Raw genomic sequence first — 26,780 nt, forward strand, 5'->3', positions numbered from 1 at the left:
GTAGCTAAGTGGCTGCAGTGGTTTCTGTTGGGCAAGGAAATGACTGCACATGAGAACAGAAATGCACTGTCAGCCTGTTTGGAGGCAGGGGGAGGTTTGCCTGCACTGCCTGGCGTGGTTTGCCTGGAGTCTCAATGTGTCATAAGTTATGCTGAGGGTTGCTGTCTGAAAGAGAAGCACATGTGATGTTTGCCTGACACAGGAACCCACTGAAATACAAGCTTAGTTCCATCTCACTGTGATCTGCCACTGTGTCCATCCAGCTCTTCAGGTAGTTTGTCCTTATTAGCAGTCAGGAGTTAATGGGTTGGAAGGGTTTCACCATGGTGGCACTCCATCCCTGTGTGTCTCAGTTTCCAAGAGACATGGGTGGGACATCTTTCCTTTTGTGTAATCACTTGCTGCCTTCTGGATGTATGATGTCTCATGTCTGCAACGGAAAGATTAGGAATTGGGGTATTTCTGTACGTTAAGGAGTGGTTTGTCTGTATAGAGCTCAAGGATAGGGACAATAAGGTTGAGTGCCTATGCATGAGCATCTAGGAGAAGGCTGGTAAAGCAGATATCCTGCTGGGACTCTGCTCCAGACCACCCAACCAGGATGAAGAGGTGGATGAACTGTGCTATAAGTGGCTGGCTGACGTTTCAGCATTGCCAGCCCTTGTTCTTGTGGGAGACTTTAACCTGCCGGATATCTGTTGGAAACTCAACACAGCAGAGAGGAAGCAGACTGGGAGATTCCTGGAGTGTGTGCAAAAGAACTTTCTGTCTCAGCTGGTAAGGACAGCTGTGGCCTACCAGGAGTAGTAGCCTGCTGGACCTGCAGTTTACAAACAGAAGGGCAGGTGGGAGATGTGGTGGTCATGGGCACAGCGACCATGAAATGATGGAGTTTTCAGTATTTGGTGAAAGAGGGGCATCAACAAAACCTCTACCCTGGATTTCCTTCCAAAAGGCAGACTTTGGCCTATTCAGGGCACTGATTCAAAGTCCCTTGGGAAACAGCCCTTAAAAACAAAGGGGCCCAGGAAGGCTGGACATACTTTAAGACAGAAATCTTGAAGGCATGGGGAGCAGCCTGTCCCCATGTGCAAGAAGATGAGCCAGCAGGGAAGAAGACCAGCCTACCTGAGCAGGGAACTTTCACAGGAACTCAAAGAAAAAGAGAGTGTATCACCTTTGGAAAAAGGGGTAGGCCACTCCAGAAGTGCTTAAGGATCTCTTTAGGTCATGCAGAAAGAAAACAAGAGATTCAAAAGCTCAGTTAGAACTTAATCTGGCCGCTTCTGTAAAGGATAATAAGTGTTTTTATAAATAAGTTAACGAAAGGAGGGCTGAGGAAAACCTTCATTCTTTATTGGATACCAGAGGGAATATGTTACCAAAGTCAAGAAGACGACTGAGGTACTTAATGGCTTTTTTGTATCAGTCTTCAACAGTAGGACTGGTTATCCTGAGGGCAGATGGGTCCCTGAGCTGATAGACAGGCATGGGGAGCAGAATGGACCCCCTGCAGCCCAGGAGGAAACAGTCAGTGATGTGCTGAGCCCCTTAGATGCTCACAGTTCTATGGGACTGGATGGGATTCATCCAAGTGTACTGAGGAAGCAGTGGAAGAGCTCCACAGATTGGTCTCCCATCATTTATCCACTCCTGCCACGCCAGAGGTCTGGAGGTGCCAATGTGACACCCATCCACAAGAAAAACCAGGAGGAGGATCCAAGGAACTTCAGGCCTGTCAGCCTGACCTCAGTGCCCAAGAAGGTCATGGAGCAGATCATCCTGAGTGCAGTCACACTCAGCCTGGAGAAAAGAAGGCTCAGGGGTGACCTTATCACTCTCCAGAACTCCCTGACAGGAGGGTGCAGCCAGGTGGGGGTCAGGCTCTGCTCCCAGGGAACAAGGGACAGGACAGGGGGACATGGTCTTAAGCTGCACCAGGAGGAGGTTTAGGTTGGACATTAGGAGGAATTTCTTCACTGAAAAGGTGATTAGACATTGGAATGGGCTGCCCAGGGAGGTGGTGGAGTCACCGTCCCTGGAGGTGTTTAAGGAAAAACTGGATGTGGCACTCGGTGTCCTGGACTGGTTGACAAGGTGGTGTTGAGTCACAGGTTGGACTTGATAATCTCAGAGGTCTTTTCCAACCTCACTGGAAATGAGATTGTGTTTATGTAATTTGCCAGTACTCAGTTTCGCTGTTGTTTGAACTAGTGGGGGTTGCAGAAAGTGAGCCTTGTGGGCAAGGTCCCACACTGACGACTGGAAAAAGAGTTGGGATAGAATATGCCAGTAAGGTTTTACCCATTTATCCTATCCCATGTAATCACTGCGTGGCTACTAGTGCTTTTGAATCAATTCTTCGTCGAGGAAGATGTTTGCTTCAGCAGTGTGAAATTTGCCAAGAGGGATTGACAGTAACATCTTGTGGGTTTTGTAGGCTGTTGTGCTGGATTGGGATTATTGAGTCTTCTGAGGGAGCAGGGTATAAATTATATTCTTTAGAAATTAAAAATGCCAGAAATACTGCAAGCTCATGCACACAAACTTTGTACATCTATGACTACTCTTTATTTGTACTGGAAAATGGATCGCTTTCATCAGCAAGTCTTTTTGTTCTTAGTGCTGACTACAAACCCAAGAAAATCAAAACAGAAGACATCAAGAAAGCAAAGAAAAGGAAACAAGAGGAGGAAGAGGTAATGTGACAGACAAGTTTATGATCAAGAAAAGCCAGGCTATTTGGTGTGGAATTACGCAGAGCAGGGGGAACCTGATTTTGTCTGGAACAGAGCTGTGTGTGGCAGATCCCCCTATGGTGCAGATATTAACTTACCTGAACTACAATGTATAAAAAGTCTGGGAAACTTTCTTTCCTACCCTTAAAACAGTGGGTGGAGAAGATGCCTCCAGGACATGAACTTCCAGGCTGTTCCAGGCAATTCACAGTCCTTCTGTTAAGGAGCTGGCAGGGAGCAGGGGAGCCTTGCTCACAATGTGGTAATTGCACAGATGATGTGGCAGGGTTCGGAGGCAGGGGAGATGAAACAGAGATTGAGATGCTAGAGGGAAGCTTAAAGCATTTAGATGGAGCCTAGGTGGAAATTTCTTTGGAGAGGCACTTGGAAAAGGTTAGCCATAATTTGAACTACACTTCCCACGTAGCAAAGGAACCCTTGTGAGACACATGTTGCGGCACCTCCTGGCAGTAGGGTTAATTCTTCCCTTCAAAGGAAGTGTCTCTACACTGAGCATATACCAGTAGAATCCCAGAAGCCACCTGAGAGGGGTCGTTGTGCTCTGTAGCATTTGCCAGACCAGACACACCAGTGCAGGCCAGGGAGGAGGTTCTGTAACTCAGCAATTCCATTCCCGTGGCCCAGACTTGCCCCTTACCAGGTGAGACAGAATAACTGGCTGTGTGCATTTAGCATGTCCCCAGTGTAAAGTAAAAGAATCCGGCTGAAAACTTAAGTGGGACCATCAGCAGACTTTGACTTAATGGGATGATCTAAGAGCACATTTATGCGGCGAAGCCACAGGAATTCAGTTCTTATATACCCCAAGAGAGAGTCTTTTAGTTTTAACACATCTTTTCAAGGGAGGGGGAAATACAGTAGCTTGTTCTAACAAATTCTTACTCATTTTGCAGGACAGCAAAGCAAAGAAAGTCAAGAGCAAAGATAAGAAAGTCCCTGAAGCGGACAAAAGAAAGAAGCCGAAAAAAGAAGAGGAGCAAAAATGGAAATGGTAACTATATATAGTCAGTGCTGTAGGCTCCCATCTGCACCTGGACTTGCCTGTACCTCCCATGCTGGCTGAATAAGCACATCTGGCTTTCTCTTCTGTTGATTCATGAGGATTTGTTCTGAATAATTGGCTTACTTTCTGGTAAGCTCTAAATAAATATCTCATTCACTGTGTTCATCCTCTGAAGTAGAAGTGATATCCCTAAAACAGGAAATAAGTGTTTTGTGGGGTTGTCTGTGTTTTTTTTTTTCCCTGTGTCACATAGAGGCTGCCTATAATGATCAGATACCAATATTCTTGTGCCCAGAAGCTGTTCTGTGCTGACATGCTTCAGAGCAGTATGAAAGCTTGTAGGCTTGGGGGTGTCAGCAGGAATATATTCATAGGTGCAGGTGGATTAAGGAATGTATTAATATGTGCAGATGTGTTAATCAGTATTCTAGTAGAATTTATCTGTTATATAGAGGTACAGCATGAGTGGGTGTCCAGCTTTTCATTCTAGCTGGGTGTCAGCTGTGCCTCTCAAAACTGCTCCTGCACTGGCACAAAAATGAAAGTTGATCAAGTCACCAGTTAAGCTCAGACTCTTCGACAAATGATTTCTGAAAATGAGTTTTAAATGAAAAACACTTTCTGTCTTGCCCAGGATCCTTAAGTAACATCACTGAAGTTGTACTTTTCACCCACTCTTAAATTTTTTTAGAACCTTTTTTAAGTAGGTCTGACCTTTGTGGTTCATTTGAAATACAGACCTGTGATGCATCAGTAGTGCTCTGTGTAAGAAACCTGCTGGATTTTTTTTTGTAACTCTCCATAGTAATTTAAACTGTTATTTCTAGATTTGAAGGAGTTTGTGTGTTTGGAAGTTTTGGCCTTAGTACTTCCCTCATTTTAGTGCATATGTACTTCTCAAAAGCATGTGTGTTTTCTGCCCTCCTGTAATGTATTTTTATGACCTTTCAGGGATGTTTCCATGAGCATTTTCTTTTTTCAGATCATTTGGCTGTAGAGTTGGGGAAAGTCTTTGCAATCTCTTCAATCCTTTCAGGTTCAATCCTTTACTCCTTTATTGACACTATTATTGATTCATCTTTAAAAAGAAAAAATCTTCTGTAGTGTTTATAGTCTTACATGTTTCTCTTTGACTGTCACAGCTTCCTCAGAACATCAGCACTTGCAAATCTTTTTCTTACTTGAATACTCCCTTGAAACTTGGGTTTCCAGCCCCTCCCCAAACCTTCCCTTTTTCCTGAGCAATCCCCTTTTTTCTCAATCCCTTTGACAGCATATTTTTAATGCGCAGTAACATTAACAGACTACAGGGACATGAAGCAGTAGGAAGCTACAGAAGGTCCTTCTAAGCCTTAATGATCTGTTGTCTTTTTGGCTTTGTCTCAGCTCCCCTTGCTGGTTCTTTCTAGCTCAATATTCTGTTTTTGCAGCTCCCTTTTATTGTGGGCTGTATCCTTGAACAGCAGACCTTTACTGGAAAGCTGTGCTGTTCTCCCCTCACCTGCCTGGGCAGCACAGGCCCCTGTAGCTGTGTTAAGCTCTGCAGTTTGTGCTTACTGCTGAGGAAAACTGCCTTGGAAAGCATGTTTTGCAGGATTTGGCACTGGGTAGCTGCATCCTTCTGCTGATGTTCCTGTCATCCATCTGCAGCTTTGTATAGCGCATCTTTGCTGGACAAGGTTTCATCTGCACTTCAGTTGTTTCTCTTAAGGGCATTTTATGTTCCATCTGAGTCAATTTTCTGAGTGTCTGATACCTTTTTTGGCTGCTTCCTCAAGTGCTTGCTGCCTTGAGCATTTTCATCCTCACTTATGTGAATGTTTGATGCAGACATCCCCAAGGCACTGGCCTCATTCATCACCACGTGGAGCTCTTGCAGAGGTCATTTTCACGCCCTGTCAGCGTGTGAAGGATGTGATCCAGAAGTGCACCTTACGAGCACTTCTCCCATCTTGTGTTACAGCAAGTTCATTTCCTTGAAATAACATATCCCTGAGGTGTGTTCTGGTTTTTTCTTAAGAATCTTCTCTCTTTTCATTCCACTTAAAAGATCTTCCCCAACTTTTCTTTCCTGAGACAGCAAGTTTGATGTGGGATTTAATTAAGAAGCCTATATGACTGATGAGTTGTTGCTGAAATCAGTGAGGCAGCTTTCCTAATAGGCAGCATTCTCCTTGCTCCTACAAAATCATGTGTGGAGCGTTGCTTTAGAACCAGAAGCTGCCAAGGGCAGTGGTGCTGTAATGCTTTTTCTGTTTGAAACCAAATGAGGATGAAAAATGAGCTAAACTCAGGAGGCTCACTTTCACCTTTTGTCTTAATGCTTATGTATGATGTTTAGGAAGGTGGAGGAGGGATTGGGGATGGTTTGTGGTCTTTTTGTGGCGCACTTTCTGGTAGCTTTGAGCTTAGAAACTACCTCATGAATCCCAGGTTTCCTTGTAGCCTTCCCAGAAGGCACAGTGTCCTTCTGCTATCAATTTAAACTGCTGCATGTCTAGTACTGCTTTTACATGTGTCCTTTCTAAAAGAACAGGAGGGGATAGAGGTACAGAATTTCTCATCAAGTAAATACGAGACAAATAAATTTAAAATAAGAGAATGACAAACCTGTCCTGAAAAGTAGTAACTACTGTGAATGATGCCCTTATTTTGTTCTCACTGGAATAAAATTGCTCATTGTCAGAGAGGAGAAGCTTATTCTGGCGGAGAGGAGAGTGGTTTAGGTTTGTTTTGCTGAAAGGAGCTTCTGGGTGGAAGAACCTAGGCCTATGTTTGACAAAATATTTATATTTCTAGCTTCTAATTAATTAAAAAAAAACCCAAAACACAACAATCATTAGGAATGTAAATATTTGGAATCTTTGTCAATATTGCTTTCTTACATCAACATGGTTTACTTAAGCCTTCTTCCCAGCCAGGGACTGAAGTCTGAATGCAGTTCTGCACTGATAGCTGGGGTTGGGTGCTTTCCTGTTAAAGCTGTTGCTTCTCATCAGAAGTAGTCAGGTCCAGTGGTGTGGTCAAAGGTGGTGCCTTTCAAACTCTAGCCAGCTGCTATGTTGCTGTTGTTCCTAAATTGTTGATGTACAGACACGAGTGAAACATTTTGAGTGTCTTCTAGCAGAAACTCTTATCTCTGTGCAGTGTTTCTCTTCTATGCAGTGACTTTTATCTCAGTAGAGATGAAGCAATCTATCAGTGCATCACAGCTCCTGAGATGCAGGCAGTACGTGCACATCTCTCCTCAGCTGCCGTGGCACCTGGAATGGGAATGCTGCTCCTTAGAGCTGACACCAGACAGAAGCTTAAACTCCTTTTTTTTATTGTCATGGCTGCTCAACAAAGTTGTCTGGGCAATTCAGAGACTGAGTGCTGTGACAGGTTAATGGTCTTCAGCTGATTGATGGCTGAGGTGAAATAGCCTTTCCCAGCAGGTAATCCTGTGCCAGCAGCATGTAGCAGTAATGTTGTGGTAATTATGAAAGGAGCTTGGAGGGGAGGAGTGTGGAATCAGTGACCTAGGCGCTGGGAGCTGGGGGAAGGATCCTGGCCTGGCAGGACCCTTTTCTCTGCAGATGAATTGCTGACCCTCTTTGCTTGGAATGTGGCATTGGTGGTGCCTGCCTTGCTGTGTTGTGATACCAAATGCATCACTTGCAAAGCATTTTTATAGAGCGTTTCTTATAGAGCCTCTTTAAGACAAACATGCAGTTTTCTGGGCTGCTCTGGTTTTGTTCAAGTATGCTTTTCTTACCCAGAGAATTGGAATGAATTTAAAATGACAGAGCAGGTTTTAGCCTTTCTTGTCCAAGCAGGTTGGTTCTCATTTAGGTTGTAAATGAACATCTGTTTCTTTATCTCTGCCCTTAATGGCATATTGTCCACATCTGAAAGCAGCTGCATAATATACCACAATTGTTTGAGTTTGCTGAGCAGGCATCCTGGACCTGATGTTAGATCACAGCTGAAGCTAATTTAGCATGGTCCTAGCTGGTTTACAGGGTCCAAGTCTTATTTTCTTAAGATCTAAGCAATTTCAGCTGTGTGATTTTGTGAAAAGAGGAGCAAATGAGAGGTGAGGAATAGGATGGCATCAGGTAATCTGCAGCCCAAGGTGTTGTGTTCATGGACACAACTGGGCTTTTGGAGGGAAAAAAAAAAAAGAGGAGAAAAGAAAGAAGTAAATGGTGATAGTACATTAAGTATTTGTTGTTGGTCTGTACCCTACAAAGCAGTGATTTCTTGCTGGTTTAGCATACTCTCATACCCACACAGTAATAAAATGAAGATTGGGAGCTTAAAATTGTATTGGTTCATATTTCTCTCTTGAAGGTGGGAAGAAGAGCGCTACCCTGAAGGCATTAAATGGAAGTTCCTAGAGCACAAAGGTCCTGTATTTGCTCCACCATATGAACCTCTGCCTGAAAATGTCAAGTTTTATTATGATGGTGAGTTAATCTGTGTTTCTACTTGCTAGGAAGAGAAATAAACATCTCAGGCTATTGCGGTGTTCTTCTGGGGACTGAAGAGCTGAGGAGGTGGTTGTGTTTTAGTGGTTCACTTAAATCAGCTCCTCAGCAGCAAAGTGAGGTCTGTGCAAGGAAAGGGATTTACCTGAGCCTGCTGAATTCTGCTCACTGAAGTGACACAGGGATAAACCTGTTCTCAGTCCCTTATGGTGGTGAATCTCTCAGGTTCCTTTGCAGAATGAGTGTCTGATGCCTCAGAGTAGCAGTGCCTGACCAGTGGAGTGTGTAATTGCAGCTGCCTCGTCACTGGTTACCTTTAGGCTTGCTCTTGTTTTCTTTAACCTCAAGAATTGCAGCTTCCATCATCTGTGGTGAAATTCATGATTGATTGGTGGTGTGAGCAAAATGAAAGACAATTGAATTTGGGTACAGATGGTTAGGATCTTGTAGGAATGAATGGGATGACCCTGGCCTCAAGGACACAGCCCTCTCATGTAAGTCATGGTCCCACTCCCTGACACCTGCGTGTGGTAGAACTAATTGGTGTGGGATTGAAATATCCTGGGCTGCCTGGTTGATTGAGGCTCACGTGAAAGGGATTATATGATGTGATGCCTGCTGGAGCCTGGATTTGATGACCTGTGTGTTTCCTTTTAGTCCTGTGATCATGTTAAATGTAGGATCAAATTAACCCAGGATTGAATTAGGTGGGAGGTATTTGAATGGATGAAAATGCAATTTTTGGTGATGGGGACATCTGCACATGGAACTCTTCCAGGAGCAACGTGCTGTTTTCATGTGACATGACACAGTGTTTTTAAATACTGAAGAATAGGTGGCATTACATTTTCAGCAGCAAAGTAGTGAAATAAATATGCTGTAGCATATTAAAGGCTATCTTCAAGCAAGTAGCACAGTGATCAAGGATGTCTGCAGCCTTCTTTCTTAGGGTTTGATAAGAACTTGATAAAAAGTTGGAAATTGTTTCCCTGTATTGAAAAATGCATGATCTCTCCTGTTGTCTAGAGAAGGGGAGGGGCAGATTGCACTGTAGCTATCCCTTGGTGCAGACAACAGTAAGCTCCTCATCTCTCCAGCCTTCTATTTCACAGAGCCTCTGCAGGGATTTGTGTAACCTCTGCCTCTGTCATCACAGAAATTCATCAATAAGCTCAACAGTCATGGGGTGGGCAAGGAGGGGGTCTGGCAAATAAAGACATCCCATAAGTCTTCCTTGAGAAACTAGGCAAAAAATCAGATGTTTGATTTATACAGCAGCTGCTGAGAGCCTCTGTCTGTGCTCACAAGGCGTTGTCTCATTTCGAGATTATCCCAGGGTGATTTGTAGAGCCCAGTAATGAGGCTGTGGCTGGCCAGCGGCCGGCTCGCACCGGAGGAATCTGTCCCCGGCCTGGGGATTCACTGCCCGCTTTCATCTCATGTAGCAGCTGCTGGGGCTCTTGGAAGTGCCTGTGATACCTGCTCAGGGAAGGAGCTTGAAATGCCAAAGCCATCCTTTTTCAGTGCCTGTGGGTTAACCAGTCACTGCTCATAGTCCAGTGGTGGCTCAAACTTGCACATTTTTCTGTAGGTGGGGCAAGGTAAGAGTGTAGGTGGTGGCAGCTGCAGTGCTGGCCATGAGGGCTCTTCTGCTCTTTATGTCCCCTGGTTGCTGTCTGGTTTTCATTTTTAAAATCAGGTAACTAATATCATGCCTCTGGAATAAATCCTTTCTTTACCAGCTCTGTCACTTGGGAGCCTTTTCAAACCTTCGTGGAAAAAAAAGGATATTGTGTCCAGCGAAATATATTCTAAAGTGGTTAGATAAAGATGACTGAGCCTTCGGCTAGCTGGGAAAAATATCAGACATTTTAGCCCCATAACATGTTACTAACTCGATAGCCTCTGTCAAGCTAAAATTGCAGCCTGGAAAAACAGTCCCTTGCTGTCTCTCCCTTCCCCCATTTCCTGTTATAAGCAAACAAATGCTGTATTTTAGGTTACAGCTTAAAAATTGGCAGAGTTACTATTGTTTTTATTTAATTGTGGAATATTCTCAGATCATTGGGAGGACCTTTTGCTAAGTCCTGTTTTACGAGGGTTTATAGATCTTAAGTCTTTATAGCTGACTCCCATGCTTTAATTTTAGAGATGATGCAACTTTTGAAAATATGTAGTAAATCCAAAGCGTGGTATTTTTTTTTTTCCAAGAGCACAGATTGAACAGTTTCTTGTGTTCACTTGTGTTCAGTAAAATGGTTGTTAGAAATCCCCAGGTATTGACTGTCTGCCAGCCATTGGAACTTTAAATATTTCTTGCAACTAGATGGAGATGTGAGCTGCATGCAGAATCCTTCAGAGGGATCACTGGCACCCCACGTTTCATCAGGAATGCAATCAGGACCAAAAAGTGCTCGATAGGAATGTTAGATGTCGAATCCACAGCCTCCATGCTGCAGCAGCCTCTATTCCCTTGTGTTTCAGTCTTCCCTTGCAGCAATTCCACTTTGTGCTGCAGTCATGCAGAGAAGCTGGAATGTGACCCCTCCATTCACTGACAGCTCAGTCTTTCTTAAAAACAACTGGCTTTTGAGCCTGCTTTGGAGATGCAGGAGTGCATTCCCACAGCAGAGGGAACAATTAGCAGAACCCTGACACGTTTCCCTGCAATGAAGGAGAGTTGAATATTTGGCATCTCTTCCCAGCCTATTTGTAGCGTATCCAGAGGAAGGGCTCTTCCTGCCTAGAAATAGCTGAAGGCTGGAAGGGGTGTTCCGAGGTGGAGTCTGTGCATTGAAAAGGAATACAGGGACTGTACTTCCCATATGTCTGAGTGCTGGAATATGAAATTTAATAAAATCCCTGCCTCTTTGACATCAAACAGCAGCGTCTCCCCAGGAGCACACCCAGCACGGGGGTGGCTCAGCAGAGGGTTTCCTGCAGCAGGCCTTTTCCCCTTCCTGCCCTGCAGCCCAGACCTGCCTCACATCAGATTGCTGTTGCTTTTTTTAATGTTTAGATTCCAGAGGAAACTTTTTTCAAAATGTTTGTGGTGGAAGTGAAACAATTGTGCTCTTGTGTTTCCTTTGCCCATTCAAGTTGCTGTATTATGTAACATTTTAAGACAAACTTCTCTGTAGTAAAAATATAATCCTGTAGGGTAGTTACTATATTCTCTTTATAGCTTTGATTCCTGTTTACCATTTTCTTTAAGAAGCAAACCTTTCTTTGTAGGTAAAGTCATGAAGCTGAGTACCAAAGCAGAAGAAGTTGCTACATTCTTTGCAAAAATGCTTGATCATGAGTACACTACAAAGGAGATCTTCAGGAAAAACTTCTTCAAGGACTGGAGAAAGGTATGCACATAGTCCTGGGCTGCAGTGACTGCGAACATGGCCAGTGTCTCCTCAGCACTGGCCAGTGAAAAGGGGCTACTGTTCCATGCATGCAAAAGTTGGCTTAAGGCCACTGAAAGCTGCCTCACGCTGTAGCTGTGAAGTTTCCCGTTTATCCTGTAGTTTCACCAGGAAGGACCCTACCATAAATGCCTTTCTAAACCAGCAAAGTCAGGGTTCTCTGCATGATGCAGCATGATGGGTGTACCTGACCTCCCTGTTACATGCCTTGTGTAAGAGCCAGATTTACTAGAAGGAAACCCCTTCCAAAGACCTAAAATGGAGATATTCACCTCAGTCATCAGCCATAACAGCAAACCAAACGTTTGATGCACTTTTCCTGGATGGGTTTCTGGGTTTTTCTCCCCATCCCTCAGCAGTCCCAGTCACAGCTGGGTGTGGAAGTGCTTTGGAAAGTGGTGCAGCATTGCCCAGTGCTTGGGGAGATCAGAACCCTGCAATGCCAGTGCTCCACAGGATCTGCTGCTTGTCCTTTCTTTCCTCTTTTACCTCAGCTGGAGTGAGCCTGTGCAAGAATTGGGGGATTCTTGGGGTGGTTATTGTGAGAACCTGCCTGTTGTTCCTGTTTAAGCTGCCTGGAGTAGCGTAAGCTCTGCTATGCATGGAAACTTTTGTGTGTGTGTGTAAACTTAAAGCACTGCTTTCTTTCTGCAAGGAAATGACCTCTGAAGAGAAGAGCACTATCACCAACCTCAGCAAGTGTGACTTCACCCACATGAGCCAGTATTTCAAAGCTCAGTCGGAAGCTAGGAAACAGATGTCCAAGGAGGAGAAACAGGTACCAGAGGGAATTCTAGGAGACTTCATGATTCTTAGCTGGCTTGTAAACATCTCTGTGTAATCATTCTCCTTGCTGTGCATATGTCAGTGTTTTCTTCAGCTTTCAGATTATTGCTTTCAGGTGAACTGTAGGAGTCTGCACTGTGCAGCTCAGGTAGGGCAGAGCACTGTGTTTACAGCTGAATCTTCATCCTGACTTAAATGATATTGATAGGGCTGATCCTGCTTAGGGAAATAAAGTTAAGTAAGTAATAGCTTAAGTAAAGTTAAGTAATAGCTTAAGTTAATAAAGAGAATCAGAGGTGCTGCCTCTGGGTTCATTGGTCCCTGGGAAATAATGAGCAGTGGATACTCTGTTAAGGATGGCATAGATAAGGATGGTGCAGCAATGCCATCAGTGAATAACATGAGAGAAGAAATCTTAAACATCAAGTAATGCTGTTTTTTGAATAAAAATGAACTTTATTATCCAGTAGCATGGGTACAGTGTCTCGTAGGTTGAGAATTAAATTAACTGCAGTGGATGTTGGAAGGTGAAAACCTTCCCCAAGTTCTCAGTTGATCCTCTGCAATGCTTTAGTAGTTGTCCTTTGAATGATGGGCCTGGCAGCTTGGAATTACAGCCTTTGGGATCAGAGGGATCCCATCAAAATAGAGAGCCCTTGTCTTCCTGCTGTTTTGGTTTGATAAATGTGGGTGAGCCCTTCAGTTCCTGTCCATGGTAGCTCTTAAAATGGAGCAGAAGTGGCTTTTTCTGTTTCTTAGCTGGTGCAGCAGTGCTGTCTGTGGGTCAGATGTTTTATTTTGAGCTGCAATGTTTTTATTTTTCCTTCTGTATAGTTAGAGTTCAGGCACAGAAGTATGCAGTGAAATCTCAGCACATTCTTTCTTAGAAGGCTGTGTTCTGCTTATGAGACCATTTGCTGACACAGGCTTGACATGCAGCAGCCTGGAGACATTCCTTTGCCTGCTTTCCAATGCTGAGTTCAAACACAGAAGTCTTCTATACACAGAATTTTTTACATAAACAACAAGATACGAAGTCCAGTGGATGCCAAATGCTGAGTATAGAATATAAAGTAGCAGGACTGTGCTGGGAGTACCCTTGAATCTGAGATATATGGATAGAGATACATGCCTCTATTGTGACAAAACTGTAGCTGCCTTCACCAGCACTGATCTGTTTCCCTCAAATACAAGTTTTCACACATTCTTTCCCTTTTTCCAGTTTGTTTGTGCTGCTTGCATTTTATGAATGCTTTTCTGGCCAGTCTGATACACTTGCCATGACGGAGATCTGGTTTTGGGTTGGGTCTTCAGCATTAGTGTGGTGCAAATATAAAAATTTGTTAAGTCTTGGCATATGAAGGTATGTGTGGTGCTGCATGTGCTACATCATCTTCGCTTTTGGCTTTTCCCAGAAAATCAAAGAGGAGAACGAGCGGCTATTAAAGGAGTATGGTTACTGTGTGATGGACAACCACAAGGAGAGGATTGCCAACTTTAAGATTGAACCCCCAGGTCTCTTCCGAGGTCGTGGCAACCATCCCAAAATGGGAATGTTGAAGAGACGCATCATGCCTGAAGACATCATCATTAACTGCAGCAAGTGAGCACTGCATGCTTCACGCCTTGGCTTTGCTTTCTAGAGCTCATTTTTTAAAACTCTGTATAAGTTGATACTCAAACATGTAGAATTAGGGATGCAGCTTATCTTGTTCTCATATGGATAAGAAACTGAGTCATACAAGCAAAGACTGAGCAAGGCAATCATGGGGTTCATGTAGAACTTTGTCAACATATTTTCTTCCTCACGCCTACAGCCTACATCTGCTTGAACTGCCTTTCCTGCTAGTATTTCCAGAAAATAATTTTATTCTACATAGGTTGCCCCACTTTGTCTTCCTTGATGTTGAAGGCTAAGGTTTGGTGGGCTTCTCTTCACTCTCTCTAGTCCTCATAAGTGTCCACACTATTGCAGTGTGCACAAATCAAAATTCGTCCTAGCAATGTGTCCCACCTACAGTGTAATTCTTCAGCAGGTCCATGTTGGTAGCAGTTACATTCCTGATCTTTGACTGTTCATTTTGATTTATTTGGTTTCCTGCTTGTGGAGATAATGCAGTTCTGTTGCCTCTGTTCCTTTCCCTGCACTTTCTTTGTGTAATGCTGGCTATTACCTTCTCTGTTTTGATGCTGGTGGGATTTTTTTAAATAGCTTTTATCGTCTGTTTTCTAATTCTCTGTAGGGATTCCAAAATCCCTGCCCCTCCACCAGGACACAAATGGAAGGAGGTCCGGCATGATAACAAGGTGACCTGGCTGGTGTCATGGACTGAGAACATCCAAGGCTCTATCAAATATATCATGTTGAACCCTAGCTCAAGAATTAAGGTAAAGATCTAGTTAAAAAAACAAAACCAAAGCAATCTTCCTGGTCAAGTTTCCAAGAAGCAAATGTAGCTCTTGATTAGGGAAGAGATAAGAGGTAAAGCTACCTACACTGTAGTCATCCTACAGTGGTTGAAAAACATAGGGAAGCTTCTGTGCTTCTGTTCCCCCTTGAAAAGAGAGGATACAGTTACTGCCCAGGAGAGCAGGTGAAGTCTTCAAAATGTCTCTGAAAAACGTCACTGTGTCATTTCTTGTGGAATCCTTTAACCTGTGTAAACCTAAAAGGAAGCATTTTATCCAAGAAAGGGCTTGCTCTGGTGGATAGTTCACATACATTTGGCTTTAACTTCCCCTGCCTGGTCATGTAGTGAAGTTCTAACCATGGGTTGCTAATTAGTTGTTTGTAAAATTAAAAACCCGGCCAGGCTCCTGGCTGAGAAGGCTGGTAAGGAGCTCATGACTGAAGGAAAACAAACTCCTGCTGCAGGAGCAAATACCCAGTCCGTGGCTCAAGTCCATAAAAGCAAGAATTTAAGCTCCTTTCATGAAGTCTTTTCCTGAGAGATTTTTTCCTGGATTGGAAACAAGGAGTTTGTCCTACAAATAAAGGAGGAAAAATATCTCTGTTCCTTGTGAATTCCTGCCCTCTTTTTGCTATGTCTTGAATATATAATAATGATGATGAACTGTTGATGTTGCTTTTGCCTTTTATGGGTATTTAATTACACAGCTGAAAGAACATAAGTGCCATCTGAATAAAGCAGAGGAAGCCATTTGTATTTTGAGAAGCAGGGAAGATGTGTCTTTTGTGTCCCTCTCTAGCTGCTTCCATGGAAGCATTTAATATCATGGAAATCTGAATGACCTGCAGCTGTGTGGCAGCACAGTGTGAAGCTGAGCTGTGCAGCAGCAGCATCTCAGTGCTTTTGTACAGCGAGACCATTTGCCACACACGGGCTTGCAAAGCCTTGAGATGCAGATTGGAGCTGGTCCTCTGCGTGCTCTCTAGTGCTGACTCTATTCCAACTTCCCTGCAGGGTGAGAAGGACTGGCAGAAGTACGAGACAGCTCGGAGGTTGAAGAAGTGTGTAGATAAAATCCGGAATCAATACCGAGAAGACTGGAAATCCAAAGAGATGAAAGTACGGCAGAGGGCTGTCGCACTGTACTTCATTGACAAGGTGAGGCTCCTTCCTTGGCTCCCCTCGCCTTCCCTGTCCTGCTGGGAATACTTGGGAATGCTGTGTGTTTGTCTTGAAGGCAGAATTGAGCCCAGTTACTAAGGTATCCTGAGACTTCCTGGTGAGCAGGCTCCTTTTCCTTCCCATTACCTGGAATCCAGAGCAATAAACTATTGTACTGAACACAGCTATTTCAGGCAGCATTGTTTAGTTCAGGCAAAACTCACGGCCTGGTTCCAGAATCACCCAGTTGGATTACTGGGAAGTCTGTGTGGGCCTTTTGTCTCCAGCTGTTTCAGTTTTCCTGCTGGGAATTTCTGCTGGTTTGTCACCTCTTCAGTTTGAGGTCACAGTTGTGAGGTTTTGTAATTACGATAATTTTTTCACCACAGCATAAGGAAAACTGCAGTTGTGTTGATGCATTTAAAGCAACTTAAAACCAGTTCCCAGAGAGCTGTTCCCTAGTAGCATATGGTGTCTTGACTAACTAAATTAACAGGTCTTGTTCAAAATGGTTTGATGTGAACCAAGCAAATTTGATGTGAATAATTGTGGTTTCATATGACCACTGAAGATTTCAAAAGTTAGAAATTGTTTTAGCCAGCACTGTTAAATATATGTGTTTTTATGCAGTCAAATGTAGCCTTTAATTAATTGATACAAGCCAATATTTATATAACCTATATGCTATTTGAAATGTATTTAGTGTGCAGTGAGCAGGTAGGATCATAGAAGGTGAACAACTGAACTGTTTGTTTCAGGTGGAGTTCACATGGAAGTCAATTTGATTTTTAAAAACTGCCACACTTTTTGAAATTAATTTCCATTAGTCAGAACTGTGTCACAGTTTGAGTTACATAATGAGCAAAAGTTGGTAAAGCATCCTGGCTTAAACTCTTAAAATAAGGAGATATTCTCCTCTGGACACTGCTGGTTCTAGGCCATTGTCTGAAGGCTTGCAGCATCTCTGTGTTCTGGGGACAGTTTGAATTCCTTACTTCTCTTATCTTGATATTAATGTAGCTTGCCCTGAGAGCTGGTAATGAAAAAGAAGAAGGAGAGACAGCTGACACCGTGGGCTGCTGCTCTCTGAGAGTAGAGCACATCAAGCTGCATCCTGAACTGGATGGGCAGGAATACGTGGTTGAGTTCGACTTCCTCGGGAAGGACTCCATCCGATACTACAACAAAGTCCCTGTGGAGAAGAGGGTAAGGCACCTCCACAAGCACATACACAGACTGAACTGTTAGAGATGTGGTCAGCACAGTTTGGATGGCATTAACACGTTGCTTTATCAGTGCTAAGACACCGAGCCAAGAAATAAGTCAGTTAATGTGACATGCTCTTTATTGGCAGTGCCATGGAAGGTGGTGTGACACAGCCTGGCAGATGAGATGTTCAGACATGTTGCTGCTCTTCCCTGTGGTGTCAGTGGGAAGAGTTGACATAGCATAACTGTAACAGCTGTGCTAGATGAGTTTCCTGGGTCTTGTTCTGGTCACCAGAGTTGGTTTTGTCACCTGTAGGTGGTGGAGTTCCAGGCCCATGTGACAAGAAACAGCTTTAAAAGTTCTGAAATACTGCTGGCATTGGCAGAGCAGCGGTTTGATGGGGGCTTTGATAATACACACCTCTGTCACAGTGGTTTGGTTCATGTTGGATCTGAGCCCTCACAGAGGTAGATCTTAATCTTTGCTGCTCCAGAGCCTGTGGAGTAGGTGCACTGATACCCCTGGCCTATGAACCTGGGTGTCTGCCAGCCAAGACTTCTTATGCCATGTCAATTCTTTTATTTCTGTCATCCACCAGTTTCAAATTGGCTGTGATTTTGGCCTCATTTCAGAATCGATCCTTATCCAGCAGCGTGAACCTGGAGGGTACTATCCAAAATGTTTTTGTGGGTGTAACAGCTTTGCATCTGGTCCACAGCTCTGTGGTCTGTGTTAGATACCCTGTGTATAACACTGTGGTAGTTGTCATGACAGTCAGCAGTAAATGTTGGCCTCTTGAGGAGCAAAACAACTGAAAAAAAAATCAAACTACCGCTGCTCTAGAAATTAACTTGTGCTGGAATTCTTGGTTCCCTGTGTGAAGAAGGAAGCATATTCTTCTGTTTAAATTTATTGGTATCTCTTGTTATTTTTTCAGCGCTTAAAATGAGGAGTTGATTATTGTAGAACTAGAAATCTTTGTATATTGGGTGTCTATAGAAGAATGTGTGTTGTTCAGAAGCTGGGGAATTGGAGCACGCAGAACTGGGATTTGTGGTCTCTGTTATAATCAAAGATGCTTTGATTATTCTCCCTACCCCACTGAGACACGTTTGGGATGAAATTGTATGAAACAATGCAGCAGTGAGGAGGGTTTCTTGTAGCTTCAGTCCATGGAAAATGGCTCAGGGGTCTCTTGGGCTTGAGTAATAGTAGGAGAGTAAGGAAAAGACAGTAGCTTTGGGGTCTCTTTCTCTGTTAGGCAGCTACACCAGAGCAGAGTCAGATCCCCTGTAATTTTGATCCAAAGGATGAGGATAAAGGGCGTTGAAGGCTCAGGACTCCTGTTGCTGGGGAGGAACCTGCAGCACAGGCATTGCATTGAGAGATGGGTCTTTGCATGCTGGGAAGTAACATCCAGCATCATCACTGTTCCCTGGAACAGTTTAATGGCTCCCTGGCAGTCTTGCTTTCATACAACTCAGTCCTGCCCAGTGCTGTGTGGTCTGTGTGCCTGACATTCCTGGGGTTTTTTTCCTGCAGGTGTTTAAGAATCTTCAGCTGTTCATGGAGAACAAGCAGCCTGAGGATGACCTCTTTGACCGCCTCAATGTAAGCACATAGTTCCTGGTGAGGGTGGTGGAGCACCATGAGCAGGCTTGCTCTGCAGCAGGCAGTAACAGCTGCTCTGTTGCAGAAATGGTTTCAGTGGAAATTTTCTTCCAGAGCAGCCTCAAGGCAGTGAGAGTCTGTCTCAGTCTGGTGGCTGAATTGTCCACTGTGCCCACAGGTTCCCAAAGCGATGGGCCTTGGTCCTGGTGAGCCTGCCTGGCTCTGACCTGGGGAGTGTTTTCAGAGTTCAGAGATGATGAATGTGTGAGGTGACAGATTTTCAGGTGCCATCCCTGTCTGCACACTTGACTCTGTGGGAGCACTGTGGTGGTCCAGGCACTTTTATTGTTACTGGAAACCAAAATCTCTGCACCAACGAAATCCTTTTTGGCCACTTGTGGTACTTGTTACCAATCTAATACTTGTTGGTTCTTTGTTCACTTTTGCTGTGGTTTCAGTAATGCTGTGGCTATTCTGTTGTGGTCAGGTCTGAGTACACCAGGCCTCAGCCGTGAGCTGCACTTCTGTGTCAGCCATGGGTCCAGAGGTTTCACAAATGCTGTGGCCATTCCTAGTGCTTACTGTCACCTCCTTTCTGCTTCTTCAGACCAGTATCTTAAATAAACACCTTCAAGACCTTATGGAGGGACTGACAGCCAAGGTATTCCGTACTTACAATGCCTCCATCACGCTACAGCAGCAGCTCAAGGAGCTCACTAATCGTAAGTCTTGCCCCTGAAGCTGTGAGGGGAACAGATCTGACTGTGCAACACAGACCTGGCTTCCTTGGCTGAGCCACAAGTCGTGTATCTGTTCACCACTTCCTTGTTACAGTTCTCCCAGTGCAAACGTCAGGCAGCTGAGGTCTGACCAAAAATCTGCTGTCAATCTTTGGGGGTAGTTGAACAGCCCAGCACTGGGGCAGAACAGAACTGACTTGTGAGCACACCAGGGTGTATTTTCCAGGTTATGCCTATCCTTTACCAAATCTGTTTGCTTTCTATTTAATTGTGAGGTCCTGTAGATGACAGGCAAGGCAGATGCATCTGTAACAGCGCCACGTTCCTTGGCTGCTCATCCACAACCTCTGTGAGCAGGGCTGCCTTGCACTTGGCAGCTTTACCAAGTGGGCACATTGGACCTGTGAAGCCCAGCGGTGTCCTGGGCAGGGTGGTCCTGCTGTCCCCTGCTCTGGGCATGGCTGTGCTTCCCCTCTGTTGAGTTGAGATGGTGTCAGTGGTGATGAGTAACATCCAGAAGGAGTTAGGGGCTGGGATGGAAGTGGCCAGGCTTTTGGGACTACAGTTGGAGTGCAGTGTTGAGAATGGCCATGGGAGCGGAAGGTCGGTTCTGCAGTGGCTGTGGGATGCTGGCTGGGGCAGCACACCCTGGAGAACCCACTCGTTCACCACTTCCCTTCCTTCACAGCGGATGACAACATCCCAGCAAAGATCCTCTCCTACAACCGTGCCAACAGAGCGGTGGCCATTCTGTGTAACCACCAGAGAGCTCCACCCAAAACCTTCGAGAAGTCCATGATGAACCTGCAGAGCAAGGTACCTCCCCCTGCCCAGCTCAGGGGCAGCAGGACTCCAAGTGCTGCATCTCAGGAGTCAGGATTCCTTTCCCGTGGGGTGAAAGCAGAGCCTGCTTTTCCCTGTCAGGAGTTGGTAGTGTGCATCAGAGATGATGCTTGGAGATGAGCAGCGAGCTGGAAGGGGCTTCTCTGAGTTATCTTTTACTTGTAAAGAAAAGACCGGACCCTTTTTCTGCCCTTCATCCTATAGCTGTGTGTTCTGCTGCCATTGAAACTTGAGAGCAGCAGTCTCTAGCTGTGATCTGTGTCCCCTAAAGAACCTGGAGTGGGCATCCACCCCTGTTGTGTGAATCCCAGGCCACTGTCCGTGTGTACATAGTACATTATGCCCCTCTGACTTGACCTCTTCCTTTGCAGATTGTTTCTGGTGAAGGCCATGAGGTCCAAAGGGGTTAGGTCTGTTCCTGGTCTGGCTTTAGAATAACCTTCACAATAAGGAGTTCTGGTTTGGCACTGCAGTGTCCCCTGCTTCCATAACACCTAACATGGCTGCCTTCACCCTAGATCCTAGAGCTTGGGGATGTTTAAGGGGAGTGGTTGAACAGGGGCTGCAAAATGCTAAATCTCCCTGAATCCTAAGCTTACTGAAGAAGAACTGCGTGGAGCATTAACACCTTTCAGTGTGTAGGATTTGGGGCTGATTCCTGCTGAGGGATCAGGGATCATCCTTCCATGTAGCCATCAGAGAGCTGGTAGTAGTGGGATGCAGTGGAGGCAGACAAGCTGCCAGGAGGGATTGTTGGCCAGGCCAGACCAAGCCAATTCCTTGGCCTGCTTGGTTGTAGCTGTGTGAGAAAGCTCCCAGCACCAGCTTGTCTTTGGAAATTAGTGAGGCCCTATTTTTTGAGGGGGATATCTCACCACACTTGGCTGTGCAGTGGCCAGTGGCCTGATTGCTCTGCAGGAGTGGATCTGACTGCTGGTAGATTCTGAACATGGTCACAAACTGGCTTCCTGGGTCATGCTGCCCAGGGGTGACTGACACAGCTGTCAGCAGCTTGTTCACAGTGCTGCCATCTGGTTTTGCCTCTCCTAGATTGATGCCAAGAAGGAGCAATTAGCTGATGCCAGGAGGGAACTGAAAAGCGCCAAAGCTGATGCCAAGGTCCGGAGGGATGAGAAGTCTAAAAAGTAAGGCTGGTGTTACTGGGCTGTGCAATGGTCCCAGAAGGGGTCCTTAACCCTGTCCACTTTCCTGGCCTGTGATTTGGGAAGGCTTTCTTTTGTCCTTTTCATTCTGTGCCTGAAGAAATGGTCACCCACGGGGTGGTGTGACCGTGCGGTTCCTGACGTGGTCACTCGTGCCCAGCCCTGGGAGCTGAGCACCCACCAGTGCTCACCCACCCCGCTGCTGCCCAGGACCAGCATAGGGGTGGATCCAGTGTGCAGCATTGCTCTTTGTGGGGAGCCAGGGCTCACACAATTAATTACTGCACAGGCACCTCCCTGAGTTCCGCGCTCCCCGTCGGAAGCCCACGGCACAGACGATGTGCTGGGCTCCGTGTGGGCTCTGCAGAGCAGCCACGGGGGAGCTGAGTTACAGGAGCTCTGAAAGCAGGATCACAGCATGACTTACTGAGGGATAGATGGGCTGGTGTGGGAGTGGGTGTAGCATCAGAACAGTTCAGGCTGTTGCTTCCAACCCTTTAAAACAAAACTGCTGCTTAAGATTCCTGCTCTGCCTCTTGGAAAATGTCAGTTCTTAATTGCATGTGCTGAGTGTGTTGTGTCACCATCTGTGCTGACACAGCTGCCCTGTGTGGCTGGTGGCATTGCTTACCTTGGGCAGAGTCCCTTTGGGTTCCCACAGTGCTGGCAGGGCATTAGGAATTCAGTGCTGTGTTCTTTGCCACCCCAGGACAGTGGAGAGCAAGAAGAAAGCAGTGCAGAGGATCGAGGAGCAACTGATGAAGCTGGAGGTTCAGGCTACAGATAGGGAGGAGAACAAGCAGATCGCTTTGGGCACCTCCAAACTCAACTATCTGGATCCCAGGATCTCTGTTGCTTGGTAAGCACCTGCCTGGGATGTGCTGGGGTGATCCACCCCACCCCTTCACCTCTGTCTTGTCCCCACACATAGCAACAAGGGCAGGGTCTCTGGCCTTCCTTTTATCCCAAACTCTAACAGCATCTCCTCTCCTGCAGGTGTAAGAAGTGGGGAATTCCTATAGAGAAGATTTATAACAAAACCCAACGAGAGAAATTTGCCTGGGCTATCGACATGGCAGAGGAAGACTATGAGTTTTAACCTGTTTTTATTGAGCTGAATTTTATGGGAAAAGGGAGTAGCCTGGTTTTTAGGGAGATTGATAAACTGTGAGCCTTACTTGTCCTTGGATGCTGGGGAAGGGGGAGGAAAGGGGCAAGTGAGCATCAGATAAAACAACAGCCAATAACTTGCAGAAAGCATAACCTGGAAATATCCTAAAGGAGCTGAGCCAGTTGTCCTATGGACAACTTATTTAAAAATGTTTCAGAGATCCAAATTCTAGCTGTCTGGTTTGTGTGGTTTTTCTCTTGAGGCAGGGCAAGTGGATGGGGATTTGTCAACCTTCCGCCAGGCAAATTCACCATCACACTGAGAGCGTGGGAATCTTTAGCTACTGTATACAAAATCCAATTATATTGGTGCGTTTTTACAGTTAGGGTTTTGCAATAACTTCTATATTTTAATAGAAAATGGACTCCTTAACCCCTGCCCTTCCCCTCCCCCTCCCGCCCCATTTCAGAATTTAACAAATAAACAAAATTTAAGGAACCCAACGCACCTGTTACAGCTATCACTATAGTCATGGAAATACCCAAATCTTTTTCAATTTGTCACTTGAAACAGTTGTGGCATTGGAACATGAATTTACAAATATCCACCACATTTGTTCAGAGCAAATCATGATGGGAAATCGGCCTCCTGACTTGAGTGTTCCTATTTTAAATGTGAATTTTTCTTTCTTTTTAATTATTTTAAAATATTTAAACAGTTTTCTTTCTTTATGATCTTAAAGATCGTGTAGGTTTGGGGAGCGGGTGGGGGGAGGGGGCCGTGTGATGGGAAGATGTGTGTGGAATTTGAGGACAAGTGAAATTGGAAACAAATGACATTCCCATCACCCTTTGTTCTGAACATGCTCTGTACACTTCCAAGAATTATCTACTTTTTAGGTTTGACAGACTGTTTTACCTTTTTTCCCCCCCTTTTTTTCTAAGCCCCACTCCCCTCTTTTACTTGAAAGATTTTATTGTGTAAAAAGAAGTTTCACAGGTCAATAAATTTCGAGGGAAATGAGCATTGGTCCAAAAAGGAAAATAATCAAGATTTTAGGGCTTTTATTTTTTTCTTTTGTAATTGTGTAAAAAAATTTTAAAAATTAAAAAGCAGAATTTTAATGTGAAACCTTTTTTTGCTATAATCATTAGTCTTAGAGGCATTGTTAGCGTAGTGTGTGTGCAAGACCATTTCCTGCAGCCTTTCCTCAACAAGTATCTTCTATTTTTATCATGAATTCCCTTTTAATCAACTGTAGGTTATTTAAAATAAATTCCTACAACTTAGCTGAGTGTTGGTGTCTCTGTGTTCTTTCACCTCCAGCCCTGGACGTGAGGCCCCTCTGGTCGCTGGGCTGAGGGAGATGGTGGGGTGCAATTTCTGTTCCCAGCAGGAATTCCCTGAAGGATGTGGCCCATCCCTGCCTTGCTGTGGTTGTGCTGCACCCTCTCTGGTGGTCACTGTGGGTTTCCATGCAGGTGCAGCTCAGCATCAGTTTGCTTTGTCCTGGGAAAAAGCAGAGAGCAGGAGCAGGCAGAGGCAGTGACACCGGAGCTGCTCTTCCTGGCCTGGTTTCTCTGCTGCCTTTTATTGACCCCCAGCCCTCTTACACAGAGGAGAAGGGAGGGAGAGCAGCTCCTTCGCCTTCATGGCTGGGAAGGGCAGGAGGCTGGGCAAGGACACAGGTGATGAGGCTGATGGATGCATTCTCCTCCCTGGCACTGGGAGCAGCCCTGGCCTGGTGTTGTTGGGGGCTGTGAAGCAGACACAGGCCCTGGCTGCTCTGCAAGCACCTCCCTGTGACCCCAGAGCTCTGGTGGGCTCCCAGACCCCCGAGGGCAGCTGTGGGGTCAGGCTCAGCCAGCTGAGGAGCCTCTGGGCAGCCAGCCCCGAGCGGGGCTTCCTGCTGCCTGCTGTGATCTTCCAGGCACTTTGTTGTGGCTGCACAAACTTGGAGCTTGGCAGGAGTTGCCGTTTGCTCTCTGGGGCATTTCCAAGGTGCAGCAGCGAAAATGCCAGCAGAGAGGGAAAAGGGCTCATTGTGCTCCCGACCTGCCCGTGCCTGAACAATGCGGCCTGTAAAAATATCCTTTCTATTTATACAGCCCTCCTTCCCACCTGCAGCCCTGGCCCAGTTATCCCGTATCTTAGAAATTCCCATCTCTTACACCACTGAACAGGGAATTGTTGAGTGCAGTGGGGAGGGATGTACTCCCACAGAGGGGATCCCTCACCCCAGCATCGCTGCTGGCAGATCCACCTTCTCCCTGGGCATGGTGGGGTGCTCTGGCTAGGCTGGGAGATCCGTGCTCTGCCTGGAAGTGCAAGGCCAGGCTGATGTCCGAGGTTGGAGGGTGCTGTGCCTCTCTGTCAGTGAGAAGGAGAAGGATGGTGGTGCAAAACCAGCCCCTGAAAATGCACCCAGCCCTGGGGAGCACAGGCTCTGTCCCGGGCAGGGAGCTCAGGAGGGTTTAATCTGTGGTTTTGCCTGTGGCACAGCAAGGTGAGGACCACACACCCCACACTTTCCATAGAGAATTCCCAGACCCCACTGACTCACTGTGCAAACAAGAGAGATGGCCACAAACGCGCCACATCCTGTCCTGCGTCCCACCGCTGCCACGCCTGTGCTCGCCTGCCCCAGTGCCACCACCCCACTTTGGCTTTCCAGTCCCACAACGGGGCCTGTGTTTGGCAGCCAGGGAAACTGAAGCACCAGTGTCATGACCGGCGGAGAGGGCAAAATGTATGTAGGTTTGAACCAGATCTTGTGCATCGCGAGCCCATGGCCAGGGCCTGGCTGCCAAGGGGAGGTGCAAACCCTGCAGGATGCAGCCCCATCCCCCTTGAAGTCTTACAGGATTCCAGAGCTGAAAATTGAAACCAGGTGAATTCGATATTAAAAATGTGTGCGCTCCCCGCGCAGCACTGAGGAGTGGGGACAGGGACCCCGGAGCTGCCGTGGGTTTCTCACCAGCTGCTTGTTGTCATCCAGAGGGACCCTGCAGTGCGTGGAAGGGGCAGAGGCTGCGGGGGGAGGCAGCCCGCGGGCACGGCTTTGCCCGGCTCCTCGGCACGCGGCCGGCACCGCGCCAGCATCCGCGGCAGCTCCGCAGCCCCGGGCGGCTCTGCTTTCCATCCCCGGCACGGCGCTGCTTTCCATCCCCGGCACGGCGCTGCTTTCCATCCCCGGCACGGCGCTGTGCTGTGTCTGCCAACACCCGCCCGGGCAGCAGGCAGCTCCGCGCCGCCTTCCCTCAGGGCTCTCCGGATCCTGCTCCCCGCAGCACCAGGGGAGCTCTTCTGCCCTGGTGATTTTCTCAGCCCGTGGGTTGCTGGTGTCTTTACCCACCCCAGGCAGCGCAGAGCGGGCAGGAATGGATAAATAACCCGGAGAGGGGCATCTCTCCCGGGGATTGCACCACTCGTTCGGGTGAGGATTGGGCACCTTGTCTCAATGCGTGATTCCCGGGGCAGGAGGGGGATGATCCCATCCGTTCCCAGACAGTGGTGTCAGAGGGATGCTGGGCTGCAGGGACCCCCCACACTTGTCTGTAGCGTGGCCTCAAGAGTGCTGTGTCCCTGGATTTTGCTCCCCAGACCTCGAGCATGCCTGGGGCTGTCCTTAAGCCCGAGGTCACCTGGCCTTTCCTGGTGGGAGGATGCAGCTGCTCCGTGAATCCTGCAGGATATGGGGGATGGCATCCCGTGTTTCGGAACTGTGAAGGGGGAGGTGCTGGGGCCACTTAGAGGGGAAAATCCCCCTTTTCCCAGAGGTGTTTGCAAGGGCAGACTGCAGAACCCCCAGGCTTCCACAGCCACGTGATGAGCACAACCCAGGGAATTTCTTCAAAAGCAAAACAGGAATATAATGGAAGGGTGGGGGTGATTATTCGCAGCCTGGCTGGTACAGGAGCTGGGACCACCAAATGGGGCTGTCAGGCAGCAGGCACACAAAGGCTGTCAAATTTCCTGTGCTGTCAAATTAAACAGTGAAAATCCTTGGCGTGCAGCATCTTAAACAGAGAGTCATAATGCAGGGCTGAAAGGTGATCACTCAAACTTGGAAAATAAAAAATATCCATTGCAAAC

The 26,780-nt window shown here is 46.4% G+C and overlaps 1 protein-coding gene across 1 annotated transcript in view; it reads left to right on the forward strand.

Moving 5' to 3' along the window:
* The window catches only part of TOP1 (DNA topoisomerase I), a 66,646-nt gene extending 42,667 nt beyond the window's left edge, over positions 1-23,979 (forward strand). Inside the window, exons 7-21 of the mRNA XM_039563441.1 lie at positions 2,624-2,699; positions 3,653-3,750; positions 8,098-8,213; positions 11,469-11,590; positions 12,306-12,428; positions 13,852-14,039; positions 14,680-14,824; positions 15,862-16,005; positions 17,029-17,214; positions 18,760-18,828; positions 19,436-19,550; positions 20,257-20,384; positions 21,462-21,556; positions 22,284-22,433; positions 22,571-23,979. Coding sequence (XP_039419375.1) covers positions 2,624-2,699; positions 3,653-3,750; positions 8,098-8,213; positions 11,469-11,590; positions 12,306-12,428; positions 13,852-14,039; positions 14,680-14,824; positions 15,862-16,005; positions 17,029-17,214; positions 18,760-18,828; positions 19,436-19,550; positions 20,257-20,384; positions 21,462-21,556; positions 22,284-22,433; positions 22,571-22,673 — 1,858 coding nt within the window. The 3' untranslated portion in view covers positions 22,674-23,979. The remainder of the gene's footprint in view (positions 1-2,623; positions 2,700-3,652; positions 3,751-8,097; positions 8,214-11,468; positions 11,591-12,305; positions 12,429-13,851; positions 14,040-14,679; positions 14,825-15,861; positions 16,006-17,028; positions 17,215-18,759; positions 18,829-19,435; positions 19,551-20,256; positions 20,385-21,461; positions 21,557-22,283; positions 22,434-22,570) is intronic.
* Positions 23,980-26,780: the final 2,801 nt, after the last annotated feature.

Source organism: Corvus cornix, chromosome 20, assembly GCF_000738735.6.
Source record: "Corvus cornix cornix isolate S_Up_H32 chromosome 20, ASM73873v5, whole genome shotgun sequence".
NCBI classification, from domain to species: Eukaryota; Metazoa; Chordata; class Aves; order Passeriformes; family Corvidae; genus Corvus; species Corvus cornix.